The following is a 25,860-nucleotide window of genomic DNA, read 5'->3' on the forward strand; positions in this document are numbered from 1 at the left end:
GCCTCTGACCCTCTGGGTACCTCCTCTGCACTCCCACTCTTTTGTTACTACAGTCGTTGCCCTGTATGGAAATTATCTGCTCCTGTCTATGTCTCCTGTAACAGACTCCACATTACCCTTAAAGGCAAGGGTGGCATCATCACCATATGCCAGTGTCAAGCGCACACTCAGGTGTTCCCTATTTGCAGCATATACTGGACTAGAAAGCGTCTGTGGTTTTCTGGATCCTAAGGCTTTTAGAATTTGGCAACTGATATAATTAAAACCCATGGAAATCATGATGAACTGTAGACAGCACCAACATTTAAAACATTATACTTCTGCTTGGGAACTGAAGTATCCCCAAATAATTAAAAAGTACATGTTGAGGGTGATACAGAGTTTATTGAATTAGATTTTTCTATTTACAACTGAGATCACATCTACATACTATTTTGCTAGTCTACATGGGTACGTTAATCCTAACGAGTTTAGACTTACAATGAATGGGCTCAATCATACAAAAACACACACACACTCTCACACTAATTGTTTTAAAACAGTAGTGCATACATTATACTCCTCCTATAAAGCCAGCTCTGATTAAAAACTGCTAGTTTCAAAGATCAGTCTGATTTTGAAGATGAACCAAGAACACACTGTATGATTCTAAAATCTACTTTAGCAATTTTATACAGTTGCTATCTTATTGGACTACAGTATATGTTTTTTAAAAGGACACTGACGAGGGGCACCATCTGGTGTTAACTTTTAACCGCAGCTGGTTTCCTCCCCCTCCCCCCCAAAAACCTTGGGCCCAGAGTTCTCCATCACGAAGACGGAAAGGGCCCAGTGATACTCTGGCAGCAGCCCCATTACTGCATGGAGGTAACAGAGCAGGCCCAGGCCCTCCTTTGATTCTCCCACACTATGAACCTGCAAATGGTTCTGGAATTAGAACATATACTGCCATACTTAAAAACTTAGGGACATGGAGAGTCAGCTAGACTAGAGGAAAAAAAAATCCTAGGTGGGTAGGGAAGTAGGTGGGCACATGAAGAGCCAAGCTGCTTTGTCCAACACCTGTGTGCTTTAACTAAATGAACTCGGGCCGCCGATGCAGTAGACCTGCTCAATTCACCTTCCAAATCAGAACAACAAGACTAAAAAAGCTCAGGCTTGCGTTTTCGACTATGCATAGGTTCCGCCGGTGATGAGGAGCTCATAGGCAGGATCTCTACTCCTTCTGCACAACACGATGCACGCACACAACATGCCCAGCAGCTGTGGGAAGAAAACAACAGGGGAAAAAGAAGGCTGAAGACCCTCTCATAGCAGTGTGTATTTCTTGGTTGGTAATAGAACTGTTTCAAAGTTCTGCAATAACAACAGAAACAGAAGCAATTTCGAATGAACACATTGGCTTTTTAGGAACCAACTTTTAGTTTCCTTGTCTCACACCTAGGAACAATACGTGAAGAGCAGAAACACAAGACTCTCCTCCTGCCATCCCCACTCTCAATCAACAACAGCGCTCTAAAGAAGAACTTTCTGCAATGACGGAAACATTCTATATCTGCCCTGTCAAATTCGGCAGCCATAGCTACATGGAGCTACTGAGCACCTGAAATGCAGCTAGTGCAACTGAGGAATTATGTTTTTTATTTTATTTAAATTAATTTAAACTTGGGACACATGTGACTGGCTAGTGGCTACCATACTGCACGCCAAAGGTCTAGGGAGTGGAATGACCAAGACTATGTGTATTAAGGAAACTTACTGGTGGTCTTTCCAGGCATCTGGATTTGGGGTCACAGGCTTTATGAACAATCCACAAAATTCAGTACATGAATAGTCCAAAACCCCTATGGTGGAAAACTAATCTTAATGCCAAAAAATTGGTTTGAAGGTTTTCGTCTCTTTCATAATTATTTACTATTTTTGAAATCCAGATTTGGCTCTGTGGTATTACACACACATTACTTTTTAAAGGTCACTCTTCCTTCATCATTTTATTTTAATAAACCCTAATCCTTCTGTGGCAGCAAACTGGAATTGTAATAAAGTCATGCCACGTTATTTTGAATAAGCAAGAGGATTAAACTGGATTAAAGACAAAACGATTCTAGAATTTTTGACCTGGCTTCTTACAAAATATAAATAGTAACCAAAGAGCCAAATAAGAGTAAGTTAATTTGCTGTTCTAACTTTTCAGTGGCAGTGAAAGGTCTCAGTTATTTGATTTTAAAAGGCAAGGCTTTCTGTACATATGGGGTCAATCAATTTCAACGAAATGTACTGGATCCATAAACAAGCTCTCAAAGTTTGAAGTGGAAGATTACTAATGAGACACAATACACAGAGAATAAGGATGTCCTCAATCTGACTTCGCCATGGTATAAAAGTCACACGCTCCAATTTCTGCCCTCAATTAGCCCACATTCTTTCTACCCATTTGGGATATATACTTGCTGCTTAAATCCATCAGTTTCATTACACCAATATTTGCTAAGTGCAATAACAGCACAAAGCACCTTGAAGACATTTTAAAAGTGGATATTGTTAAAATTCAGTACATATCTTTAGCCAGTTCTGGGCATGTTTGATATCTAATTCCTAAAGAAATAATTTCCATTCACTGTACATCAAAATATTCTTAGAAAAGCTTTAAAATCAAACAGAATTATGTTCACAGGCAACGTTAAATTGAGCAATAGAAATGCTAAGCTCAGAAATTACTGATTTTCTGGGAAAAAAATCTCTCTCCCCATCCCAGTTCCCTCACATTCCTTTCAGTTGGTTAACTTCTACTGAAGGAGTCAGCATTCTCAAATGGGGTCTGAAATAAGCATCATTTCTTTTCCTGACTTTTATTTCAATTAAGTCAACTTGCACTGATTTTAAAACAATTAAATAAGCTTGATAAAACCCTACTCATGCTTCGGAATGAGTCTGTTTACGAACATTAAGCTCTACACATTAACTTCTTACGGTCCAAACCTCATCACTAAGTACTACAGGCTCACTTCCAAAGCTCTGCTATACTGAAATTTCACTGATTAAAATTTTCCAACAATAGACTTGGAAATATTCTAGCTCCAGAGTTATTTCTTGCAATAAAAACTTCCCCTGCAATATTCAAGTCATGAGAACTAATCTGCACTCAGTCTAAATATAACGCCAAGCAAATGCAAAAAATGATTGCTAAATAGAGAGGCAAATGGTGATTAAAAAATGACTGCCAAGGATTAAAATGTTCTAGAATATATTATGAAGGGGGCATTATGGGAAAATAGGTATTGTTATACAAGGCTTTGGAACTGCACACTGGAAACACCCTTTTCTGAAAAAAATGTGGAAATACCTATCAAAAAACCACTTATACACTGATTCCTCAACTTCGTAGCTACAAAGTTTTGCTATAGACTTTCCACGTGCATACAGAGGACATTCGCTACTTGCGTGTCTGTAATAGCAAGACTTATATAAGTGCCCATTAATGTAGATGAGATAAATTATAAAGTATGCCCCCAAACTGAATACTATGCAGCCACAGTAAGACATAAGAAGGAACCAAAGGTTACATACCATATGGTTCCATTTATATAATACATTGAAATGACAAAATTTTAGAAATGGAGAACAGATTAGTGGTTGCCAGGGCATGGGGGGAGGAGTCACAGGGTGGAGGTGGGTACAGTTAGTTACAAAAGGGTACTAGGTGGAATCCTCGTGGTGTTAGACTGTTCAGTATCTTGATCATGGTGGTGGATACAGGAACTTACCGCGTCATAAAACTATACAGAACCGAATATACACAAATAGAAATAAAAAATCTGAATTAAATTGGTGGATTACATCAGTGCCAATACCCTGGTTGTGATACACTATAGTTTTGCAAAATATCACTGAGGGAAACTGGACAAAGCATACAAGGACTCTGTCTGTACTACTTCGTAAAACTGCATGTGAATAGGGGCTCCTGGCTGGCTCAGTTGGTGGAGTATGTGACTCTTCATCTCGGGGTCATGAGTTTGCACCCCACGATGGGGGCAGAGTTTACTTAATAATAAAAAGCATGTGAATATACAATTATCTCAATTTTTTAAAAAAGCAAGGTAGAAAATTACATACCATAAGCTTCTATTTGTATGAAAAATATTTATGTGCTATCTAACCAAAACTACTTCTGGAAGGATATACAGAAAACTGGTAATAGAACTAGCATAAGACTGAGAGGGAGACTTATATTTTACTAAACTTACATCATCTGAAAAAAATTCTATCAAATGGGTAAAACTTAGAAAAAGTTAACAATTAATATTTAATTTCTTCTAAAATTAAAAAAAAATCTAGTCATTCAAGAATTAGATTCCCAAGCCTTGGTTTAAATTTTTAAAGAAGAATTACTTAAAATATTTCTTTAAAAGTGTGTCAGAATCAACCTACTAGATTTTAACTATCGGGGGCCCGATCTGAAGTGTTATTCACTTACGTATTTTAAGTCATTTTAATGACTAACTGGCAATCAAGAAGCAGGAGGAAGGAAAGAGCACACTTGGCATATAGACCAGAAAAAAGCAACATGGCCTTGGGAAACAGTCCTCCGTGAAAGTATGCTCTTGGTCACTCTATCTTGAGGACATGCCAACTTCATGAGACTCCAAAGACAGATAATTCCCACTTTTTCCATACTGTCTTTGCAGAAAGCCTTACTCACAGCAGATACTTGAGATTGCCAAATCAAAACCTAGATTTTTGTCTATTATTATGACCAGATCTTTTAGAAATAAAATTCCTAATTGATTATTCGTTAATTTAAGAGGCTGGCTACACTCAAAGAAGTCAAATATCTTGCTGATTTTAAAAAGCTAACAAAATAAAGGGGTGCCTGGCTGGCTCATTTGGTGGAACATGCAACTCTTGGTCTCGAGGTTGTATGTTCAAGCCCCTCATTGGGTGTGGAGATAACTTAAAAATAAAATTAAAAAACGAAAGCTACCAAAAGGTAATGTAGCAAACTTTTTAAAATCTTTCTCTTGCTTAAAAAATCCTGTTGTAAAAATTAACTAGTATTTTTCAGAGTTTTTTTTTCCCTTGATCATTTGGTCTACTCAAACCTAGATCACTTAACTAGACTAGAACAAGGGCCAACAAGTGTTTTCTTAAAGGGTAAATATTTTAGGCTTTGTGAACCAAGAGACAAAATCAGTCTCTGTCACAACCATGCAACTCTGCCACTGTAACACAAAAGCAGTCACATATACTTGAGTGTGGCTAACATAAAAAGAGTGGGCTAGATTTGACCCGTAGGGCCTCCAGACGCCTAACATGTGAACTAGAGCTTTCTATTGGTCAATTAAGATTATGAGAAAAATTCTTCAGGGCGCCTGGGTGGCTCAACCGATTAAGTGGTTAAGTGTCTGCCTTTGGTTCAGGTCATGATCCCGGGGTCCTGGGATCAAGCCAACATCAGGCTCCCCGCTCAGTGGGAAGCCTGCTTCTCTCTCTCCCTCTAGACCGTGCTCCCCCTGCTTGTGCTCTCCCATTCTCTATCAAATACATAAATAAAATCTTTAAAAAATTTCTTCTTAAATTCACCTTATCACCTTAGAACTTCAACAAAGTGTTGCTTAACAGTGCCATAAATCACACTCAAATTCAAAAAAGACAATGCTTCAAACAGTTTTCATACAACACTACCAAAAATCATCTTTCAATCTCTAACATTATTTTTTTTAAGTTTACTTTATTTAAGAAATCTCTACACCCAACATGGGCTCAAACTCACGCCCCCAAGATCAAGTCGCATCTCTTCCGACTGAGTCAGCCAGGTGCCCCAACATGATTTAAAATCATATTTCCTATGATAGTTCTTAGAGGTGCCCTACTTTAGAACCTGAAGGAAAGTGTCAATGATATTTCAATGCTATTACATTGTGTATTTTAAGCTGAAGTGCCAATTAACTGTCAGGTTCATAAAAGAATTGAGGAATTTAATCTTTTGAGAACCTTATTTCTTTACTTTGTAATTGGAGGCAGAGTACAATAGGCCAGGGTTCAAGTTTCACTGATGGTCATTAGTCATACTATCTTTGTCCCCCTGCCTCCTCATTTTCATGGCCTTTAAAACAAAGGAAACAGGGACTAGACACCCCCCAAGCATCCTTCTAGCTCTAACTTTCTCTGTCAGGATGGGCATACAAGCACAAGAGATCACTGATCTTTGAGTTGTTTTTGCCTTTGCTCAGGTTTTCCACACCGAGGGCACCAATCTAAATCAGATTTTGAGTATCAAAAGTTCAGAACATTTACAGGTACTCTTTTAAAAAAGAAAACATATTAGGGAAAATTCTTTCATTATTTCATGTACGTTTTTCCCTTAAAACCAAAGTTTTTAAATTTTCAGAACCACTAGGTTTTGAGTCTGTGAAAGCTCTGAATCCTTGACTTTTGTTGAACTGAACACATCAAATCTTTATCAGCTATTACCTAAATCAGGGTGATTTAAGTATAAAATGCATATCAGAAGGCATACTTAAATTAAGAGACTAGTTAAAATATTTATTAGCCCCTACTGAAAAATATTTAGTGAAGCAATATCTGCCTGGTTAATAAGTGTAACTAGATGAGGGACATAGCTAAAGTAACGATTTTCATCAGTCTTCTTTATACATGCTGCATATTTCATGATCATAAGCACCTTACAGTTTCAAAGCTTTTTTGCTTCATGCTAGTATGTGCTGATTTATTAACACAAATAAAATCATTAAGAATGCACAGACCAGGATTTCACTTGGGAAAAGAGACCTCCCTTATGTTTCATTATTTTTAGCTAAATGAATGTGCTTGCACAATCAAAATATGAAATACATGCCTGCTGATCAACATACTACTGCTATGCTGAGCTACAAAGTAAATGTTTAGAAGGGCAGAGACCATAGCAAATAAAGACGTAGGCTTTTTAATGAATCATTTCAGGGCTGTTTGAATACCAGCAAAGTAAACAATCACCTTTTTGCCATTTTAAAAGGCATTTTCCATTAAATACACTAGCTTCTGTTCAAATATACAGACAGCAGGCAATCCAAGCAACTTACCCTTAAACTAGCAATTACATTGGTTTTATCTAACAATTAAAAGATGCCTACACTTTCTTAAAATAGATTCTCTAGGCCTGAAGCATATTTCAAGAACTATCAAAAGAACACTCTGAGAACGAAATCTGACGCAAAGGATTCTCAGTGATTTCAAACAATTGGCTAGTCTCAGTTTAAGATTCCTCTAACATAATCCCTAAGATATACTGTATACACCTGAGAAACCAGCAATGTAGGTAGAAAAATAGCTGTCTTTCTTATTTGTTTTCAGGTGAGGGATAAGGATGTGGGTGGGGGAGAGCGGAAGGAGTAGATAAAGTGAGAGATAATTAAACAGTCACCAGCTACTTCGCACATGCCATTTTTAGGTGGGGAAAAAGACTGTTTTCACTGGTAGGAGCGGGGAAAACAAGTCCCCTCAGCTACCAAAGATGGCATGGTACACTTGCAGAGGTGCCAAGTGATGACACGGACTCCTGATGGCTGTCAGTCTGAAAAACCCAAGTCCACAAATACAGAAGAGGTTAGAACCTCAGTTTTCACTGGTCTGCTTCTATCAGTTTAAGAGATTAGTGCTGTAGTACCAGTTCTTGATTTACTTATATGGACATATAAACCCCTCGAGGACAGAAAAATAAGAACCGGAAGAATAGTACAAAAAGATTGGAAAAAAGCTTTCCATTTCCAAAGTGAAATAAAGCAGTACAGCTTTTAAAAATTCTGTGAAGTTCTACTAAAACAGCTCCCAAGAATACACTGGGACTGGGAACAGTATGTATTCTGAACAGGCCACTCTCCAATCAAGTCAAGAAAATAAAGCAGAGTCCCCTCAAACACAGTCCTCACATCCAGATCTCTGGTTTCTTGGAACCACTTTGGGACTAGGTTTAGAGACAGGAAATGGAAGATGTTGGAAACTGGTGGCCTATTCCTCAATCACTTCCAAGTTATCTATATACACAAAGTTTTAACTGAACTTAATGATGAAAACCATTCGCGGCTGACATCAAAGAATCAGCAGACTCTGATAACAACTCCTTGGCTAGCTGCGCTTACCTGAATTGCTGCAAATGCCAGTGCTGCCCAGATAACATGCATCATGATTTCTTGTAGCTTCTTCACAACTAGAGCCTCGCAGCCCTGAAACACACAGTCATCCTCATTAGAAGTCTTTTTTTAAAAGTGAAAGGTGCAAGGTCAAATGTTACTACTCAGTGGCAGAAATGGAAATAACAGAAACCCAAAGAGGGAGAGACAATGCATTTAAAAGGAATTTACGGTAACATAAAACAGAATTAAAGACACGCAAAAGAGTATAGGAAAGACGTTCTAGGTAAAGACAGTTCACAGAGAAAAACAGGTTACCAAGCTAGATTCAAGTGTTGGCCAAGAAACCAAATTTACCTCGGCATAGAGGTCAGAGGGGTGGGCCAGACTGCCATTACAGCTGCTGGCCGTCTCTCTGCAGCAGCTAAGAGGGACACTCTGGTTTTTTGTTTCTTTGAACCAGTCTGTATTTTCCCAGTCTGAATAGTTGTGAATTCCACAACAATGTAGCTAGTGGGGAAGAGAAGAGAAATATTAGTCCTCACGAGACACATATATCTGTGTTGGACTTAAGAATTCTGTGCACTGCAGAGCTTTAAGCTACTCTAGACCAGTGAGGCCCCATAAAACTTTCTGCAGGGATGGAAATGTTCTGTGTCTGCATGTTCAACATGTTAGCCACTAACCACCCGAGGCTACTGAGCACTTACAATGTGGCTACGATGACTAAGGAACTGAACTGTAAATTTTAATTTAAATAGCCACATACGACTATTTTAATTTTTAATTTTAGAACCTCCACACGAGAAGGACATTACCCACAAGGGGTAATTTATAGCTAAGAAAAATCTTCATATCTTACATGTTAAATACCCGGTTCTGAGGTAAGTATTATTTCCAATGACAATGTGCTTCAAATATTTTCTCTGAAATGTCTGGGATTTGCTTTAAGATAATCTAGCAAAAGATATGTGGGGGTAAAGATGAAATAAGATTAACAAAAAACTGGCAATTTTGGGGTACGTTTATGGGTACGATACTATTCTCTCTGCCTTCGTGTATTTCAAATTGTCCTTTTTTTTTTTTTCCATGTTCTCTTTTCTGGCCTTACTTTCTAAAGGTATATGAAAGACCTCTTACCTCCTGTGAAGTCTCTTGAGGCTCCCACCTTTCCTGTAACCATACCTCTCTTCCATTATCACCTTCCTGGCTAATTATTTTTTTGGTAAAAAGTCAAATGCTTCTTATCTGGCTTTGATTAGGTGATAGTGGAAAAAACTTTACAAAAGGGTGAAGGTAAAATATTAGATACATCATGAAGCTAATCATGGCTATGAAAATACATGTCTAATTTACACAGAAATAGAGTTTGTTTAAGGTTGACCCAACAGGGACTGGTTCTCAAAAAGAAATTCACCTCAGGAGAGCTCACCTGTCTCTGTACATAATCAATAGCCCGGCTAGCAGCATCAGGATTGGTTCCATTGTAGGTCTTATACACTTTCTGAATGCTGCGATCAACCTCATTTTCCACCTGAATCAAAACAAAGAGTTCAGTCCCTTAATAATACTGGTAAAACGAACATTTGTCAAGGCTCCAGCTAAAATATCTAAATGACATGTATGGCAAGTTGCCAGATATCTCTGTAAATTTGTTAGAAAAAAAATTTTCTCCCTTCCTGTCTCCACAGAGATTCAGGTGAAAATTCAGACATATTACGTCACACAGATTAAAAGCATTCCAAGAGAAGACTGTGTGCAAGATGGCAGATTAACAATCTATTCAAGAGGGAGAAAAGAGCTGAACCCTGAAACAGATATCGTAAATAACAAATGAACTGCCTTCCTTTTCAAATGAACTTTCAGTGGGTTGGACCTGCTCATTTTCCTTTCCTAAAGGAGGTAAAAATAAAAGAACTTAAAAATCCCTCACTTTTGGAACAAATACCAACACGTTTTCCATTTTATTTATTCAATGTTAAGACTTGGCCAAATATGCAAAAGTAATCAGCAGGTAAAAAAAAATCAGTACTCAAAAGTGGCCATTTATGAAAAAAGTACAGTTCAATGTTGTGTGAATGAGGAGACAGGAAATAAACTCTTCATAACTTATTGCTGTCAATCACTAAAGTGGCAAGAAAGTGTCATTTAGTAAAATTTGCTTGTACCAGATTCTCCTTACCCTTCTAAGATGATTAGACCTACTTAGTAATTATACCAGTTATGTGATACAACAATAAAGTTGATAACCAGTAGTGGCATTATCCAATGCATTCTTTTTTGGGGCATAGTTGCCTGGTACCTTACGTATCAATGGTTTGAATATTAAATTGGCATATTATGCCTTTGATTTAAAACTATAAATTTCAGTAAGAATACTTGTATTACATCTTTATCATAGCTTTGAGGTTATACTCCAACTAATTAATTAAAGGCAGATTGTTTATAGGCTTAAATGGTACTGTAGGTAGAAAGCAAAAACAGGCAAAACAAAAAGAAAGGTGAAAGAAAAGAAGAGGAAGTGACTAAGAGGAAAGAGGGACAAGAAGGGAGTGGCTGGCAACAGCCGCCTTGGTGTTCAAGTTGGCAGGAGCCCTCGTTCCTTAGGACAGGCACTCAGGACAGGTAGGATCTCAACTCACAATCACCTTTTTCTATGTCCAGAACCAAGGCATTTTTCTTAAAGAGGCAAAGGAAAATGAAGTCCTCAATTTAGTTCTTCTAAAACAGAAATCAGAAAACTTTTATGTCCACCCTCCCGTACAGGGAATTTATAGGCTGAGGAAATCTGAACAAACTTCTCAGCTGACCAACTATTTATCTGCAGTTCATTCTGAGGTAAAGAAAGTTAAATACTTATAAATTAGAACAGTAGAACACTTTGCTATATTAAATAAGTCTTGACAAGTAATTTTTTTCATTCAATCGATCGACCAATTCATACCATTTATTACGCCAGGCACCTTGCCACTGCTGGACAAAGATGACTGCCTCACCCTTAAGGAGTTCGGAGTCCCCGGGCTAGACCTTTAGAAGATACACTGTAGCAGAATGCAACAAGGGCAAAAGAGAGAAAACTACCTTGTTCAGAAATTACTTGGTTGTTGGTTTAAGGTTTCTCTTATCCTGCCTCAAATGAGGAAAGTGAATTGTGATCAGATATTGCAAAAGCCTCTACCTTAAGCTCCAGAAGGATTTTACAAAGGGCTATAACATCTCCCCCATGTGGAACAGTCACTAGGATGTGCCTATAAAGTTTAGTTAAGGGTTAGCTGGAAATTCTGCATGAACAAATCAACCACATGAAATAGCCTGAGGTTAGAGGAGGGCCTGGACGAATCAAATTTTAAAACGAACCCCTCCTTCAGCAGACAGCGGACAGCTTAAATGTAATGTAGGTGAGAGTTGAATGTGTTCTAGTGCGTCCTGGGTAGAGAACATATGGGACAGTAGGAAAACCCTTTGGCTGATCTCTAACCTTTGAGTTCCAGAGCTTTATGTCATATATTAATTAACTTAAACATATAAAACCCCTGTGCTGTTCAAAGGTCAAGTGGGTGAGCTGGATATATATATGGGTACCCATATATATGTTTGTCAAATATAGTTTGAAATCCAAGTAGGCCATCTATGATTTTGACAAAGTTCTAAAACCATCCCTAACAAATATTTGTGGAATGAAAGGACCTAACCATGACCTATATTGACTTTCACATACTCTCTCCATCCAAAGAACATCTTGTGTTTTTCATAATTACCTCACATGTAAAAATCAGTGGTAAATGCAATTATACTGTATTTAACAAACTGAGAAGCCCCCTATGGTCAGGAGTAGTTGGTTGGTTAACTGAGAAAGTCCATAACAATCACAGACTTTTTAAAGAGTAAACATTTTCATTTAGCTTAAAGCACAGAAATGTGTATGTCACACTGATCTTAAGATGCAAGCCTGTCTTGGCTCCTCCGCTGGGAGCCTGCTTCTTCCTCTCCCACTCCCCCTGCTTGTGTTCCCTCTCTCTCTGGCTGGCTGTCTCTCTCTCTCTCTGTCAAATAAATAAATAAAATCTTAAAAAAAAAAAAAAAAGATGCAAGCCGGTCTTGTCTTTGCATAAGATCCATTCATTAGAGCTCTTTATCATTTGTTCTGCACAAATCACATCCTTAATACATTGACAGTGACTTCCAGTTTTGGTTTCTTTAAACTGTGGAGACATTGCAACACAATCAAAGTGTAGAATCTACTAAATATTAATAAATTTCCCCTAAACCTATATAGCGATCATACCCGTATCTGATTTGATCGAAAATGTTTTAGTGACTACTTTTTTTTTTTACCAAGTCTCTTCAAATTATTCAATTTTCTTTTTTGTGTGTGCTCATTTTTTTCACAGACTTAGTCAATATTTAATTAACTACATAATTACACTAACAAGTACTTGGGATTACACTTGCATCAGCCCTGATAGCTCTCAGCCAGTCCTGGTTCCTTCCCCATGTTCTCTCACAGACTTTTCCTCTAACAGAATCCATGTACACTGAATTCCATCTTTGCATGTGCTTCTCAGGGACCCCAACTGACACAGCACATAATACACTGGAAAAAAAAAATTACTATAGTAGAAAAATACATAAAACTGAAATAAATAATCAATTAAGCTTTCAGGAGACTTCCTGAGATCAGAAACCACATTAAACACAACCTTAGATGTCTACATAGGTAGCTTCAGTGGAAAGAAGTGTTCAGAAAGAGCCTGAAATGTTGCAATATTCTTTTTTTTTTTTTTCAGATTTTTTATTTACTTATTTGAGAGAGGGCAGAGAGAGAGAGCAAGCACAAGCAGGGGGAGGGGCAGAGGGAGAGAGAAGCAGGCTCCCTGCTGAGCAGGGAGCCAGATGTGGGACTCAATCCCAGGACCTCGGGATCATGACCTGAGCCAAAGGCAGACACCTAACCAACTAAGCCACCCAAGTGCCCCTGCTGGAGTATTCTTAAACATAAACAAAAGCTCAGTTCTCTGGTATGTACTCTTTATTAAGCCAGGAAACTGGACTTGTGTTTACTAAATGCATTTTGTTTTCTTAAATTGAAGTAAAACTGACATCTAACATTATATTAGTTTCAGCATGGTTCAAACTTTTTATGTGGCAAAATGATCACCATAAGCCTAATCAATTCCTTCACCATATATAATTACACAATTTTTTTATTGTGATGAGAGAACTTTTAAGATCTACTACTCCCTTAGCAACTTTCAAACATGCATTACAGTATTACTAACTTTAGCTGCCATGTTGTACATTATATCCCCATGGCTTACTCACCTTATAACCGGAAGTTTGTACCTTTTGACTTCCTTCACCCATTTCACCCAACCCTCCACGAATGGCAACCACCAATCTGTTCTCCGTGCAATTTCTAATTAACTTTAGATTTTTAAAGCAGTGACTAAACTGAAGTAAGGCAAAAGAAAATGTTTACTCTGATAAAATGAATTTGTTCTATTTCACTTGAAACATTTAAACTGCCTTTTAAAACATATGAATAATAGTAACATACCTTTGCTCTGTAAACGTATCCCAAAACCACTACAACAACTTCTGTGACAAAAACCAAGAGTAGGATGATGACAAACTGTAAGGAAAAAAACAGTGTCAAAAATTAAATACAAACTGCTCTAAATATTGTCTTGATATAAAAACCGTTACCTGAGATTAACTGCTAGAGGACAAGTGCTAATTCTGCTTCAATCACAAAAGCCAAAGAGTCTATGGAGTTTCATGCTTGATTCAAGAAAGTAACACAAACAAAATATTCCCACATGTTATGATGACACATGCAGTCAGTAAAGTGGTAACTTACCGTGGCAAGTCCGCAGCGGCTTTCTCGGATTGTGGCGCAGCAGCCAATTAGGCCAATAATGAAAAGCAGGGCTCCTACAGCTATGATCACTACTGCAGGGATGAGAGTGTACACATCTTCGAAGAAGTGGTCATAGTCATCATAAGTGATAAAGACATAGGCTCCCACATAGCATAAAATCCCAGCTGCCCCCTGTAGAAAACAAGATCAGAGCACTGGTAAAAATCTTTAAGTTCTGTTAAGTAAAATGTTCCTACTACTTCTTAGTATGTTATAATGTAATAAGATTTGCCATCACTGTTAAATCTATTTACATACTTTTTTTAACAGTGAAGCTGAAAAGTCTATTATTCATTAGTAAGCACATTTCTTTACTAAAGTTGAAAAGTTTCCCAAATGCTACCTTCTTTTCAGTAACTGATGGTTCAGTAAAGATCAAGAAATAATGAATCCAATAAATAATGACAAAAACGAACTCTCCCACCCCCAAACACACAACAGAGGCTTATTTGCAACTCAACTACAGGTCCACCATAGATCGGTGGGGTGGTGGGGTAAGCCTTTGTTCATTGTAGTTGCCCTCAACAAATGAAGAAATTATGTACAAGTTATGTACAAGTGGCAGAGCCAGGATTTGAATCCAGGCAATCTAACTCCAAAATCTGCATTTCTAAACTTTATCCACCCACTTGGAAAAAGAAAATATAATAATAGCTAGTAACCTTGATATCCATTTTCAAAAAACTTCCTATCCTAAGTCAAGACTGCAATAATAAAGCCAGAAGGCTCAGTTAACTAAAGAACTTTGCAAACCCTTAGACTTATTCTTTAGAATGGTACTTCTCAAACTCTAAGGTGAACAGGAATCATGTGAGGATCTTAGTAAACTGCAGACTCTGATTCAGTAGGTCTGGGGTTGGGGCCTGAGATTCTGCATTTCCAAATTCCCAGGTGATGATGATGCTGCTGGTTCTTGGACTACACTTTGAATAACAAGGTTTTAGAGCATCGAAAGGGAAAGTGAATACAGAAAGTCATGGAACAGAGAGCTGCCTTATTTCGGCTCTGCTCCAGACACCATTCTCCAGCTGCAGAGTTTTACTTGCATTCTCCTCTCCTCTATCACTGTCACTCTGCTGTCATTGTGTACCTGCTCAATGCTGACAGCCTATTGCCACTTGCTTATATATGAATGATCAAATGCAGCGTGAGGCTACGTGTTAAAGCATTTGATGAGTTATCATTTGTAGAGCACTTTGAGACTTTCACAGGAAAAGAATGGTTTCACTGTCCTTTAAAATTTAACACATAAATCATTAATCTCCAAACTAGAAAACAGCCTCCACAATGATATTAGATACATCGTGAACTCTTTCAACCTAAACACGCAGTTTATTTCTTAAGTCTAGGGGACACATTCAGTTTGGGGAAACCCGATCAAGACAACGGCTTGGTTAAAATCAGGATGAGGCAAAATAAGGCCCCTGATGAACAATGCTGCTGCTCCCTGCTCCTCACCTCAGATTCCATTACCCTACATACACCCTAGGAGAAAACTGTCATACCCAAATGTACCACATATTCTGTCACTTCTCTACCTCTCTGCTGTGCTCTTTGAATGCCCTCTCCACACCAGCCTAAGGACTCCTTGTTGTCCATAAAGATGCAGATTCTTGACCTTTTCAGGCTGGATTAGGTGCCCTTTACCCACTCCCACATCACCTGGTTCTAACAGAGCATTTATTACACCTGTTGCAACTTATATATGTCTCAGTACACACACGCAGACACACATACAACTGTAGTAACTATACATGTCTCAGCATACCTTCAGGGCACAAATTTTGCCCATCTGTCTTTTAGCCCTGTATCACCACCCAGCACACAGAATGGCGTTTGGCGCAATCAATTAAAATTTATTGAGTATAATTCATCTCATCCTTTCCCTTGAAATCAATAACACACCCCCCATTTCTATTATAAGCTTTAGTTTTTGTTTTTTTTCTCTTCGGTCTAATGTTCATAGTTTTTAGTTCACTATTCAAAAACATGATTTGGCAACTTAATCCGGTTTACTAAATTCCTGATGGTCATCACATCTGGAATAGATTTTTAGTTTATAAATGGTGAACTTACAGCAACCACGCCTGTTCAAAAGTTCTCGGAGTTCACTGACATACTTAGGGGGTATATTATTATGGGATGAAGGCAGGCACAGGAAAAGGAAAAGAAGAAAAACAGCTTAATAGTTTGGGTGCATTAATTACAGAAGTACACGGATTACTTAACATTCTTACCAAATACTACCGTTTTTTTTTAAAGATTTATTTATTGAGAGAGAGTGCGTGCACACGCATAAGCATGCACTTACGAGGTGGGGAGAGCAGCGGGAGAGAATCTCAAGCAGACTCCCCGCAGAGTGGGGACTCAAGGCTCTATCTCACCACCCCAAGATCATGAGCTGAGCCAAAATCAAAGTGGAATGCTCATATGACTGAACCACCCAGGCACCCCAATACTATGTATGTACACACACATATTTTGCTAAAGTAAATACTTTCAGTCCTCAACTGAATTAGAAGAAATCCTACATATGAATCAATCAAATTTTGTCCAGTTTGTCTTCATTAATCATCTTTCTATCCTTTGGATTCTTAGCTTTTCTTACTTTAAAACGGTAATTTTTATTTCTTAAAAGGCTTAATTAAAATAAACTCCATTTTTGAGCTTCTAATAAATGAAATTTTAGCCTACAGAAATTTGAATGACAAGATAAAACTGGAAAAGATATGTATTCAATTAATCTGAAGCACAGACACTGAAGTACTTGCATTTTAAATACAAAATGATGAGCTTTCCACATAACTAAAGAGACTCACAATTGGTACTGCCTGGGAATGGGCCAAGGTAAATACTTCCAGTGCTGCCACCCTTCACCCAGACTGGAGCACTCAACTGAAAGTGAGACTCTGAGGAAGCAGAAAAACAAACCAACAGCAGATATGACCAGACATGTAACAAATGCAATGGAAGGCTAACAGGAGATGCTGTCTGTAAGGCTGCCTATTTTTTTCTAATTGACTTGAGAGCAGTATCTTTTCCTGGGCTGCAAACCAGCCAACATACAATTCACACAGCAGAGCTGAGAACATAACAGAGCTCTATTTTGAACACATAGTGGGAAACAACTTACTAGTTGCACACACCAAAGCAGAAACTGCGCTGATTGCTGGTGAGTATGTAAATCAAATTACTCATAAACAGAGGCTTATTTCCTAAATTGAAGATGACTTCAAAATTTTCTTTTGATATCTGTATACAGTGCTTATATCTTAAGTTGCATAATAAACAACTTCTGAAATGACATCAGTTTCTTTGAAAATATGAAAAAAATGTGTCCTAACAGCTGAAGGCCTAAAAACAATAAGCAACTTCTTCAATGACATCTAACCACCAGTATTAAAAACACAGGTAGAACTGTATGGTAAACAGAGAGGAAGTTATAAGTAATTCCTAACTAGTATGCAGAGTCATCACACAGATGTTTAATATGGGAATTACAACTATTAGAAAGGCTAAAAGGTGAGGTGGGTTAAATCCTGCTTTTGAAGGGTCATGATGGGATTGCAATCTATCAAAGGATCTGAGCTTTGCCAACAAAGCAGCTGCAGAGCGGGAGGAGGTGCCACAGAAGAGGAGACGAAATGTAGAACTTGGAAGCAACTGTACTGCACTGCTTTAGTCACTGCTGAAAAAAATCTGAGCCTAGAAGGATTTGTGCCAGGACAGTATACTAAAAATATTCATCCTTTTTACAAAGACATGAAGGGAAATTTAAAGGAAAGGCTGAGGGCTGAAACTATCAAAAGAGTAATTTTTTAAAAACTATTCTTCCTTATCTTTTAAAAAACTCATGCCCTAAATTAAGCCACAGAATTTTAAAATTTTAGGAGAGCCAGTGCTTTTCCATACCAAGCTGTTCTCTAAAAACTAAAACTATCTTGCTATCAAATTTTGGAAGCAGAGTTCCAGACGTATGATATTCATTTTATCCTTTTACCCTTCTACCACATACACACAAATGTGAAGTCTCTTAAAGTAAAACATTTCATTCTTACATAAGATTGCTTTTTCTAAGTTTAGAAACTATAAACTATAGAAAACTAGTTGGGTTTTTTTGTTTTGTTTCTATTTTTCAAAACTTCTGTGAAATAAACAGCTGATAAAGTGCTAAAATCCAAAGAAATACTAAATTCTTTAATTTCCTAAGGAAGAAGGAATATGAAACTAAAGGGGGCACATCATCCACAGTGAAACTCGACAAGGGAATGTGGCACTATCAAAAACTAAACAGACTTGTTACAAGCTAGAGAATAAAACAGCTGTTGTGAAAAGTGTACCTATATGGAAGTTTAGAAATGTGAAGGTGAAAGCATCCCATAGAACATTTAGGTGAAGATAAAGCAAAGAAGAATAGAAGTGATTTTCTTACACCGGTATTGTCATCGATTCATGTCCAGAACTGGCAAGAATCAAAACAGTGTAAAGACGGACCATGAGAGGTCATTCAGCTAAAATCACAATGTTTGACAAGCTCTTATCCACCTGCGTTAACTGCTCCTTCGGACTAATTTTTTGCCTCAAAGAATCAATTGGTAAAGTAAAAGTGACTGGAACGCTGGGAGAAAGAACAGTCAAGAAAAGGCAAGGTGAGAAACCTGTGTACTCTAGAGCTTGTAAGAAAGCAGATTTCAAAAAGAAAGCAGAGGGTAAAAATACCTGCAGAAATCCATCTTATGTACATCTTTTAACATTTAATTCTGTTTCCTGTACACTCACACTAGTTTTTTATGTACCACACTTCTCTCCTGCAAGGAATCCACTGGTAATTCTACACAGAGCATTTCTGAAAGCTTCCCCAAACATCACCTTTGTGCCATTCTGAGTGTCTTAAAAATCACCTTAAAATTTCTTTTAGCATTCTACGTATCATAATATTCTCTAGTCCAAACATGCTTTGTTTCAACTCTTACTCTGATAAAATACTTCATATCATTAAACACAATTACTCCTTTACCAAGCCCAATGCTGAATATTTCATTCACTTTCTTATCAACTTTCAAGAAAAGACGGACTATTCCAAAGATTTCAAACCTTCTTTCAGAAATTAAATCTATTCTTATCAAGATTTTCTAAAGCTATGAAAATAACTGTATCATTTTCTACCTAACAAATTGGTCAATAAGAAAGCCAAGCAGGGCTCCTGGGTGGCTCAGTCAGTTAAGCATCTGCCTTCAGCTCAGGTCATGATCCCAGGGTCCTAGGATCAGGATCAGAGCCCCACAGTGGGGCTCCCTGGTCAGTGGGGTGTCTGCTTCTCCCTCTGCCCCGCCCCCTGCTCATGTTTTCTCTTACTCCTTCAAATAAATAAATAAAATCTTAAAAAGAAAGAAAGTGAGCCAAGCTGTATTCAAAGATGTGTGAGGGTACAGATAAAAGAACCCTCAGTCTGGAGTAGAGATTAATACAGAATAATCTTTTTGGAAAGCAACTGGCAACACATACAGGCCTCAGTATTTATCCTCTCACACCTATTAATTCCACTTCTAGGAATCTATCCTTAAGAAAATAAGTCAGATGGAAACAAAGAATTTGTATGGAAGGTATGTTCATCAAATGTTATAATACTGTAACAAAATTATAGCAAAAACAAAAGAAAAAGCCCTGGCATCCAGAGGTATACTTGGCATTATAGCTGTTAAATATTTTGTTAAAGCATAATTTATAATAATAATAAATAATAATGTGATGTGCTAAGGGAAAAACATGTCACATACAGACATTAAAAAACACACTAAAATATTGTTTGTCTCTGCGTGTGGAATTACGGTGATATTAGTTTGTTTTCTTAAAATACTTTTTAGTATCTTCTTAAAAAAGCAAATATAATAGTTGCATAATCAGAAAAGTAAAATATTTTTTTAAGATTTTATTTATTTGTTTGTCAGAGAGAGAGCACAAGCAGGGGAAGCAGCAGGCAGAGGGAGGAATAGACTCCCTGCTGAGCAAGGAGCCCTATGCGGGACTTGATCACAGGACCCTGAGATCATGATCTGAGTTGAAGGCAGGTGCTTAACCGACTGAGCCACCCAGGCGTTCCAAAATATTTAAAAATTACATCTGAAATTGAGACTTTGTTGTTCTCTCACAAGTGAATTCCTGTATCTGTCCTTAACCACCAACATAAAATAGGCACCTCTATCACCCCAAATATTTTAGGCACCTCTGCCAATCTCCCATTTACCACTTTTCTCCCGTCTACCTGCCTTTGACTCCTCTTCAGATGTTTTCTGATTACCTAACACAATTCCGACTCTTTCTATACACATTATCCTTCCGCCCCACCCCATAAACATCACCTTTCAAGGAGACAAAGTAAAAAAAGAAGAAATTTCCACTTAGGGTCGCAAAGTTTTGACAATAAGCCACTTCTGCCATCATTATCTACATCACTGAATTATTGTCATTATTCTTAAAGAAGAAATATCTTAATACTTTAATATCTCTATTATTTTGATGATATTCCAGAAGTCATGTTAATCAATTCTGCCCTATTTTCACTTTTTTCTGTATTCAGGTTTTTTTTTTTGCCATTGTTTATCTAGTTTAATAAATTTGTTCACCTAATCCAATTTATACCTACCATTTGAAAGACCCAAAAGTTCAGGTGGCAATGAAATTGGAGATGAACCAATTGCCAGAGCCGGATTATTTTAACAGCATGGAAACTGGCTATTTTCAGATTGTAGGGCTCCAAGGGTCATCTGAGAAGCATGGAATTTAAACATGCATTTTTTTTCCTAAGACCTTCTGTCCCCATAACCTACTCTGACTATAAAAAGAATCAGTTATTAATATAGGAGCCTGAGATGCATAAACTTTATAGTTTGTCCAGCCTTGGTGTTATGTATTTAATCAGTAGCAGTCACAATGTAAGATACAATATTTTGGCATTTACTATAGACCACCTTTAGTAAATTAAAAACAAATATATAAACACAAGTAATTTTTCTCATCTATTGATTCAACCAAACTATTAAGGTAGGGGAAGGAGAAGAGATAAAGGAAGACTTGAGACTGTCCATGAGTTTTATCTGACAGGGAGAGAAGGAGGAAGGTGCGCCTAGAAATTAAATTCAATAAAGTATTGATTTTGCCTATCTGCTCCCTCACGCCATAGGCTGTTAAGAGAACAGAGAGTCTCTTTTTGTTTTCTGTATTTCTCAGAAACAAGTAAAGCATAGATATTCAACAAGCATTTATGAGTGAATGATTCTTAGGGTATACTTGTCTGGTGCAAGTATAAATTTTATGGAATATGTTTTCTGCGAAAATCCTAACCTGAACTGGATCTTATGGAATAAAATCCATGAAAATATTTCAATGCATGATAAATATTCTAAAAAGCTAAAAAACAACCTATTCCTTAAATTCCAACTAAAGAGAGCATTCCTGCATTTGGTCATCTGACTGATTCCAAGTTCCCAATGCTGAGTTCTTTCAGTCAACAATTACTCAGAGCCACAAGGCACTTGATGAGTGGACAGATGACTACAAATGAAGTAAGACTGGAAACATTCAATTTCTTAACTGCCAAAGGCAAGGTAAGAAATAGGTCTCCTATTATGTACCATGACTTGCTTACTGACAAAGTTAGCTTTTCTTGTGGTGAACTGAAAAACAATTATGGGAAAAAAATCTGTTAGCTTTTAAGGTGTGTTCTGATGACATAGCTTTGTCAGAGTAGTCATTCACGATGATAGACACAGAGGAAAGAGAGAAGCAAATACCAGCACATCTGATGAAAGTTCTATTTTAAAAGTATCACATCCCCAACCCAAATGTGTAAGAATAAAACCTGAAAATTAAAAAGTACTGATTTAAACTTGTTTTAGATGAGGCCTCCTCTGGGTCAGATCAAATGACCCAATGAATTAAGAATCCTTTCCAACCTTGGTACAAAGGTACAGTTTATAGAAGAAGCATTAGTTTTCCTTGAAATATTTCTTTATAAATTGAAGACTATTCCATTAGTCTTCAATATTTAGTCATGTACCTCAAACACTCCTGTCTTCCATAAATTATCATGGTCTAGCACTAATACACTTACATTTAAAAAATAAGAGATTCAAGTTGTACACCTGATTTCACTTGTCCAAAATTATCTTTCAAACTACAGCCCTAACATTCTGGATTTGGTAAGGAACTCTAGTTCTAGGAAGACAACCTTCAGGATTTTAGAAACGATTGTTCCCCCTTTTAGTTTGTGCCTTTCCAGAGTTAACTTTCTTAGACTGCTCTGTCCAAAAGGATACAGACCAAGTCAACATTAACAATTTTGACTGTCAGGTCATTAGTGCCAAGCCCAAGTATTTCAGGTACATATCTATTTCCACAGCTCATTGAACAAACTGCCAACTAAAACAGGATTATCAAGATATTAAAAGGTATAGTTTAAAGATCTTGCCAAAGCAATTAATCCACAGTCAGCCATTATCCACAATCAGCCATTACCATCTGATAGTGAAGAACCAATGCTACAGAACTACAAAGTCTTTACAAAGTTGCCCAAGGGAACCTAGGTAAACTTTTGATATGCTCTATGGAGGGAATGTCTATTCTTCCGTGTGTGTGTGTGTGTGTGTGTGTGTGCGTGTGTGTGTGTTAAGGCATTAAAAGGAGGGAGGGGCCGCTGTATATGAATACACTTATCAGAACTGAAGAACGCACTACAAATTCTCAGAACCAGTTAACATCTGTTGTATGTACTTCCTCATAACGACCTAATTTTTTAAACTGACAAGTCAGTGTAGTTTAAATTATTGTACAGGCTCTAACCAAGGTTAAAATTAGTATGGTTTAGAGAAAGTGACTCTAACTTGGCTAATGAGTTCCTTCCCCCTTCCAAATATTTTAAAATTACACTTTGGTCTAACATCACAGGCTCTAGAGTATGAGACAACCCGGGTTTGAAGGCAGACTCTGCCACACCTTGGGCGTGCAACTTCACCTCAGTAAACCTTAATGCCCTCATCTGTAAAATATGCATAAGAATATTTACTGCCAGATGGAGTTGCTGTGAGGACACTCATTGTAAAGTGCTCAGCACATTGGCTGGGTGTAATAAGCACTGAAATGTTAGTTATCATTACCAGAATCATTAGATTCCAACGGTCTGTCCTTAAACTAATCGTTTAGTGGGAGACACATCTAATACTGTTTCCTCATTAGTTATGTTCCACTAATCCTGCTCCAAGCCACATTCTCCCCCCTGCATGTCTGCTTAACTTATCACAGCTCACAAAAGCTTTACTATCCTACTAACCTAGAAAAAGGATATTTTTACTACACAATATGACTTTAGTCTTGGCAATAACCCACTACGAAAAGCACAACTCAAGTTCAACCTAACCCTTCTTTACAGAAGTACCAGTAGTACATATACTTACACCATTTCTAAAGATTCATGAGCAATCACTTAGAATTAACTGATATTTTAGAGTAAATGAAAATTTAACTATTTTTAAATTTTTAAAAAATATTTATTTGTTTGAGGGAGAAAATGCACATGAGTGGGAGGGAGGGAGAGAGAGAATCCCAAGCAGACTCCCCACTGAGCAAGAGCAGAGGCTCAGGGCTCAATATCAGGGCTCAATCTCGGGACCCTGAGATCATCACCTCAGCCAAATCAAGAGTCGGATGCTTAACCAAATGAGCCACCCAGGGCCCTCCAAAATTTAATTATTTAAAGACAATGGTTCCTGTGCTTTAAATATTTTGTTACATTAACAATTTCAGTCCTTGAGACTCAATAGTCTAGAATTCACCTGATAGTTTATTTTTCAAAATCAAATAGCTATGCCCATAAAAATCCCAAAAAACTGTAAAGGTTACAAAGCCAAGTCTCTGCCTAAGTACCTTATTATCTAATAGAGTGTCTCTCATTTGAAGATCGCAAAAAAATTCTTTTACCTTTTAAAAAGGTTTGTAACTCAAACTAAAGTATGAGAAACACTGCTCTAATTGAAAGAGATCATAGAAACCCCAACGTCACGTGCGTGATTTTGAACAGGTACTATCAGGACCTTTTCCATCACACCATAAATACTCTAAAAGACTCTATGGCAATATTTGTGTGTAGTGCCTTATTATATGTAATTATCCTTTTAAGCTACAGCGGTCTGAACATGAAAAGTTTCATCCTTTGTTGAGATGGAGGGATGTTAAGAAGGCAAGGATTCTTTCCAAATGATGTATGTGTGTGAGAAGAAGCTGTTGAATGGGGACATACAAAAGTATGGGAAGTGGGAACGTTCAAGGACTGTCTGGGGACTAGACAGCAAGTGTTTAAGACCATGGCCAGTCATGAGGAAGGAAAGGTGACTGAAGACTTCAGCGGCAATACCAAGAGGAGGTTGAACCTTATTGTACTGCTGAAGATTTGGGAGGGGGGCTGCTTTTTAAATAAAATTATGTGAGGGAAGAAATGCTTAGTAAGATTTATCAGGGTGCAAGGTCCAGATGGACTAGAAGGTGGAGAGTGATAGGAACAACACCGGTTATTATAAAAATCCCTGGTGAGATAAGAACCTGAACTGCGATGAAATGGTTATAAACACCCCTTTCTTTGGGGGCGTGTCCAAAAAAATTCATAAGCCACCTTTTGTTGAAAGTGAACTCATTGCTTTCAAAATCTTTTGACATCCGAATCCTATTTAACGAGGGTTTATGATCTCAGGCTACTAACGCCCAGTGACCGATTTTCTTGGGCAAAGAATTATTTGGCTTATCAAGTTGAAACCTTTCAGTTTTCTGGGCTGGTAACCAGCTGACCAGTTCTCCATACACAAAGAGCTGTAAGTCAAAATCCCTCAGCCCTGAGTCGCTAGCGTCCCCGTGGAGCGGCACCGTTTGCTCACACGCCTCGGGGCTGCCACTGGAGCTGCCGGGGCTCCGGGCCCTGACAAAGAAAGCAGAGCCTGACTCTTTGGGGAGTATCCCATTTCGAGCCTGAGGTCCTGAAAGAATCTGCAGTGAGAGCTCTCGGTCGAGCAGGCTGTTCCAGAGGGAGGGCCGGGGGGCGCGACCCAGCCTCTCACCGCGGAGGTCCTGGCGCGGAGCCAGCCGTCCGGGGACTCAAGCCCAAGCGCGGAGGCCGCCGGAAGCCCGCGAGGGCTTCCCTTCACCCGCCTCCATCCCGGCCCGAGAGGGACCTCGAGAAGAGGCCTCCGCCGCAGGGCCCCGTCGCCGCCGAGCTCGTCACCGCTGCCCCCGCAGCGCCGGGCCCCTCGAGCACCTCACTCGAGGCCTCCCCTGGGCCGCGCCGCCGGCCCCTCGCCCTTCCCCGCCCGTCGGCCCCGCTCACCCAGAAGATGAGGTTGAGAAACACCAGCACGGTCTTGGAGGAGGTGATGCCGCACTGGCCCATGGTGCCGGCGGCCCGCTGGGGCCCTGCTCGGCGAGCGGGAGGCGCTCACCGAGCGAGGCGGCAATGGCGGCGGCGCCTCTCCACTGGGAACTGCACGGCCTACGCGGCGCTCACCGCAGCCCCCGGTGCCGTCGCGCAGCCCCGGCCCCAGCAAGCACCTCGCTTCTTCGCGCAGCCGCCGCAGATCCCCAGGCTCCCCGCGCCGCTCCTAGGCAACCGAGTCCCGCCCCCGACAGCTTCAGCCAGTCACTCCCGCGGCAGCTACAGCGAGGCCACGCCTCTTAAAGGAGTCGAAGATTCAGCGCCGGCTCTTGGCCTCTGGCCGCCCTTGGACGCACAGGGCTCCTCAGGGAAGTTCCAGAGGAACAAACCCACTGCCCTCCTCT

The 25,860-nt window shown here is 38.8% G+C and overlaps 1 protein-coding gene across 1 annotated transcript; it reads right to left on the reverse strand.

Annotated features, from left to right (window-relative positions):
* Positions 1-364: 364 nt before the first annotated feature.
* Positions 365-25,648, reverse strand: TSPAN3 (tetraspanin 3). Its single transcript, XM_008708432.2, has 7 exons — positions 25,412-25,648; positions 13,987-14,178; positions 13,684-13,758; positions 9,559-9,660; positions 8,484-8,636; positions 8,136-8,219; positions 365-1,263 (listed from the first exon to the last, which is right to left on the reverse strand). The coding sequence occupies exons 1-7, from the start codon at positions 25,472-25,474 to the stop codon at positions 1,171-1,173; spliced, it is 762 nt and encodes a 253-aa protein (XP_008706654.1). The 5' UTR covers positions 25,475-25,648; the 3' UTR covers positions 365-1,170.
* Between the last annotated feature and the right edge of the window lie 212 nt (positions 25,649-25,860).

The sequence above is a fragment of the Ursus maritimus genome, unplaced genomic scaffold, assembly GCF_017311325.1.
Source record: "Ursus maritimus isolate PB19 unplaced genomic scaffold, ASM1731132v1 scaffold_27, whole genome shotgun sequence".
Classification (NCBI taxonomy): Eukaryota; Metazoa; Chordata; class Mammalia; order Carnivora; family Ursidae; genus Ursus; species Ursus maritimus.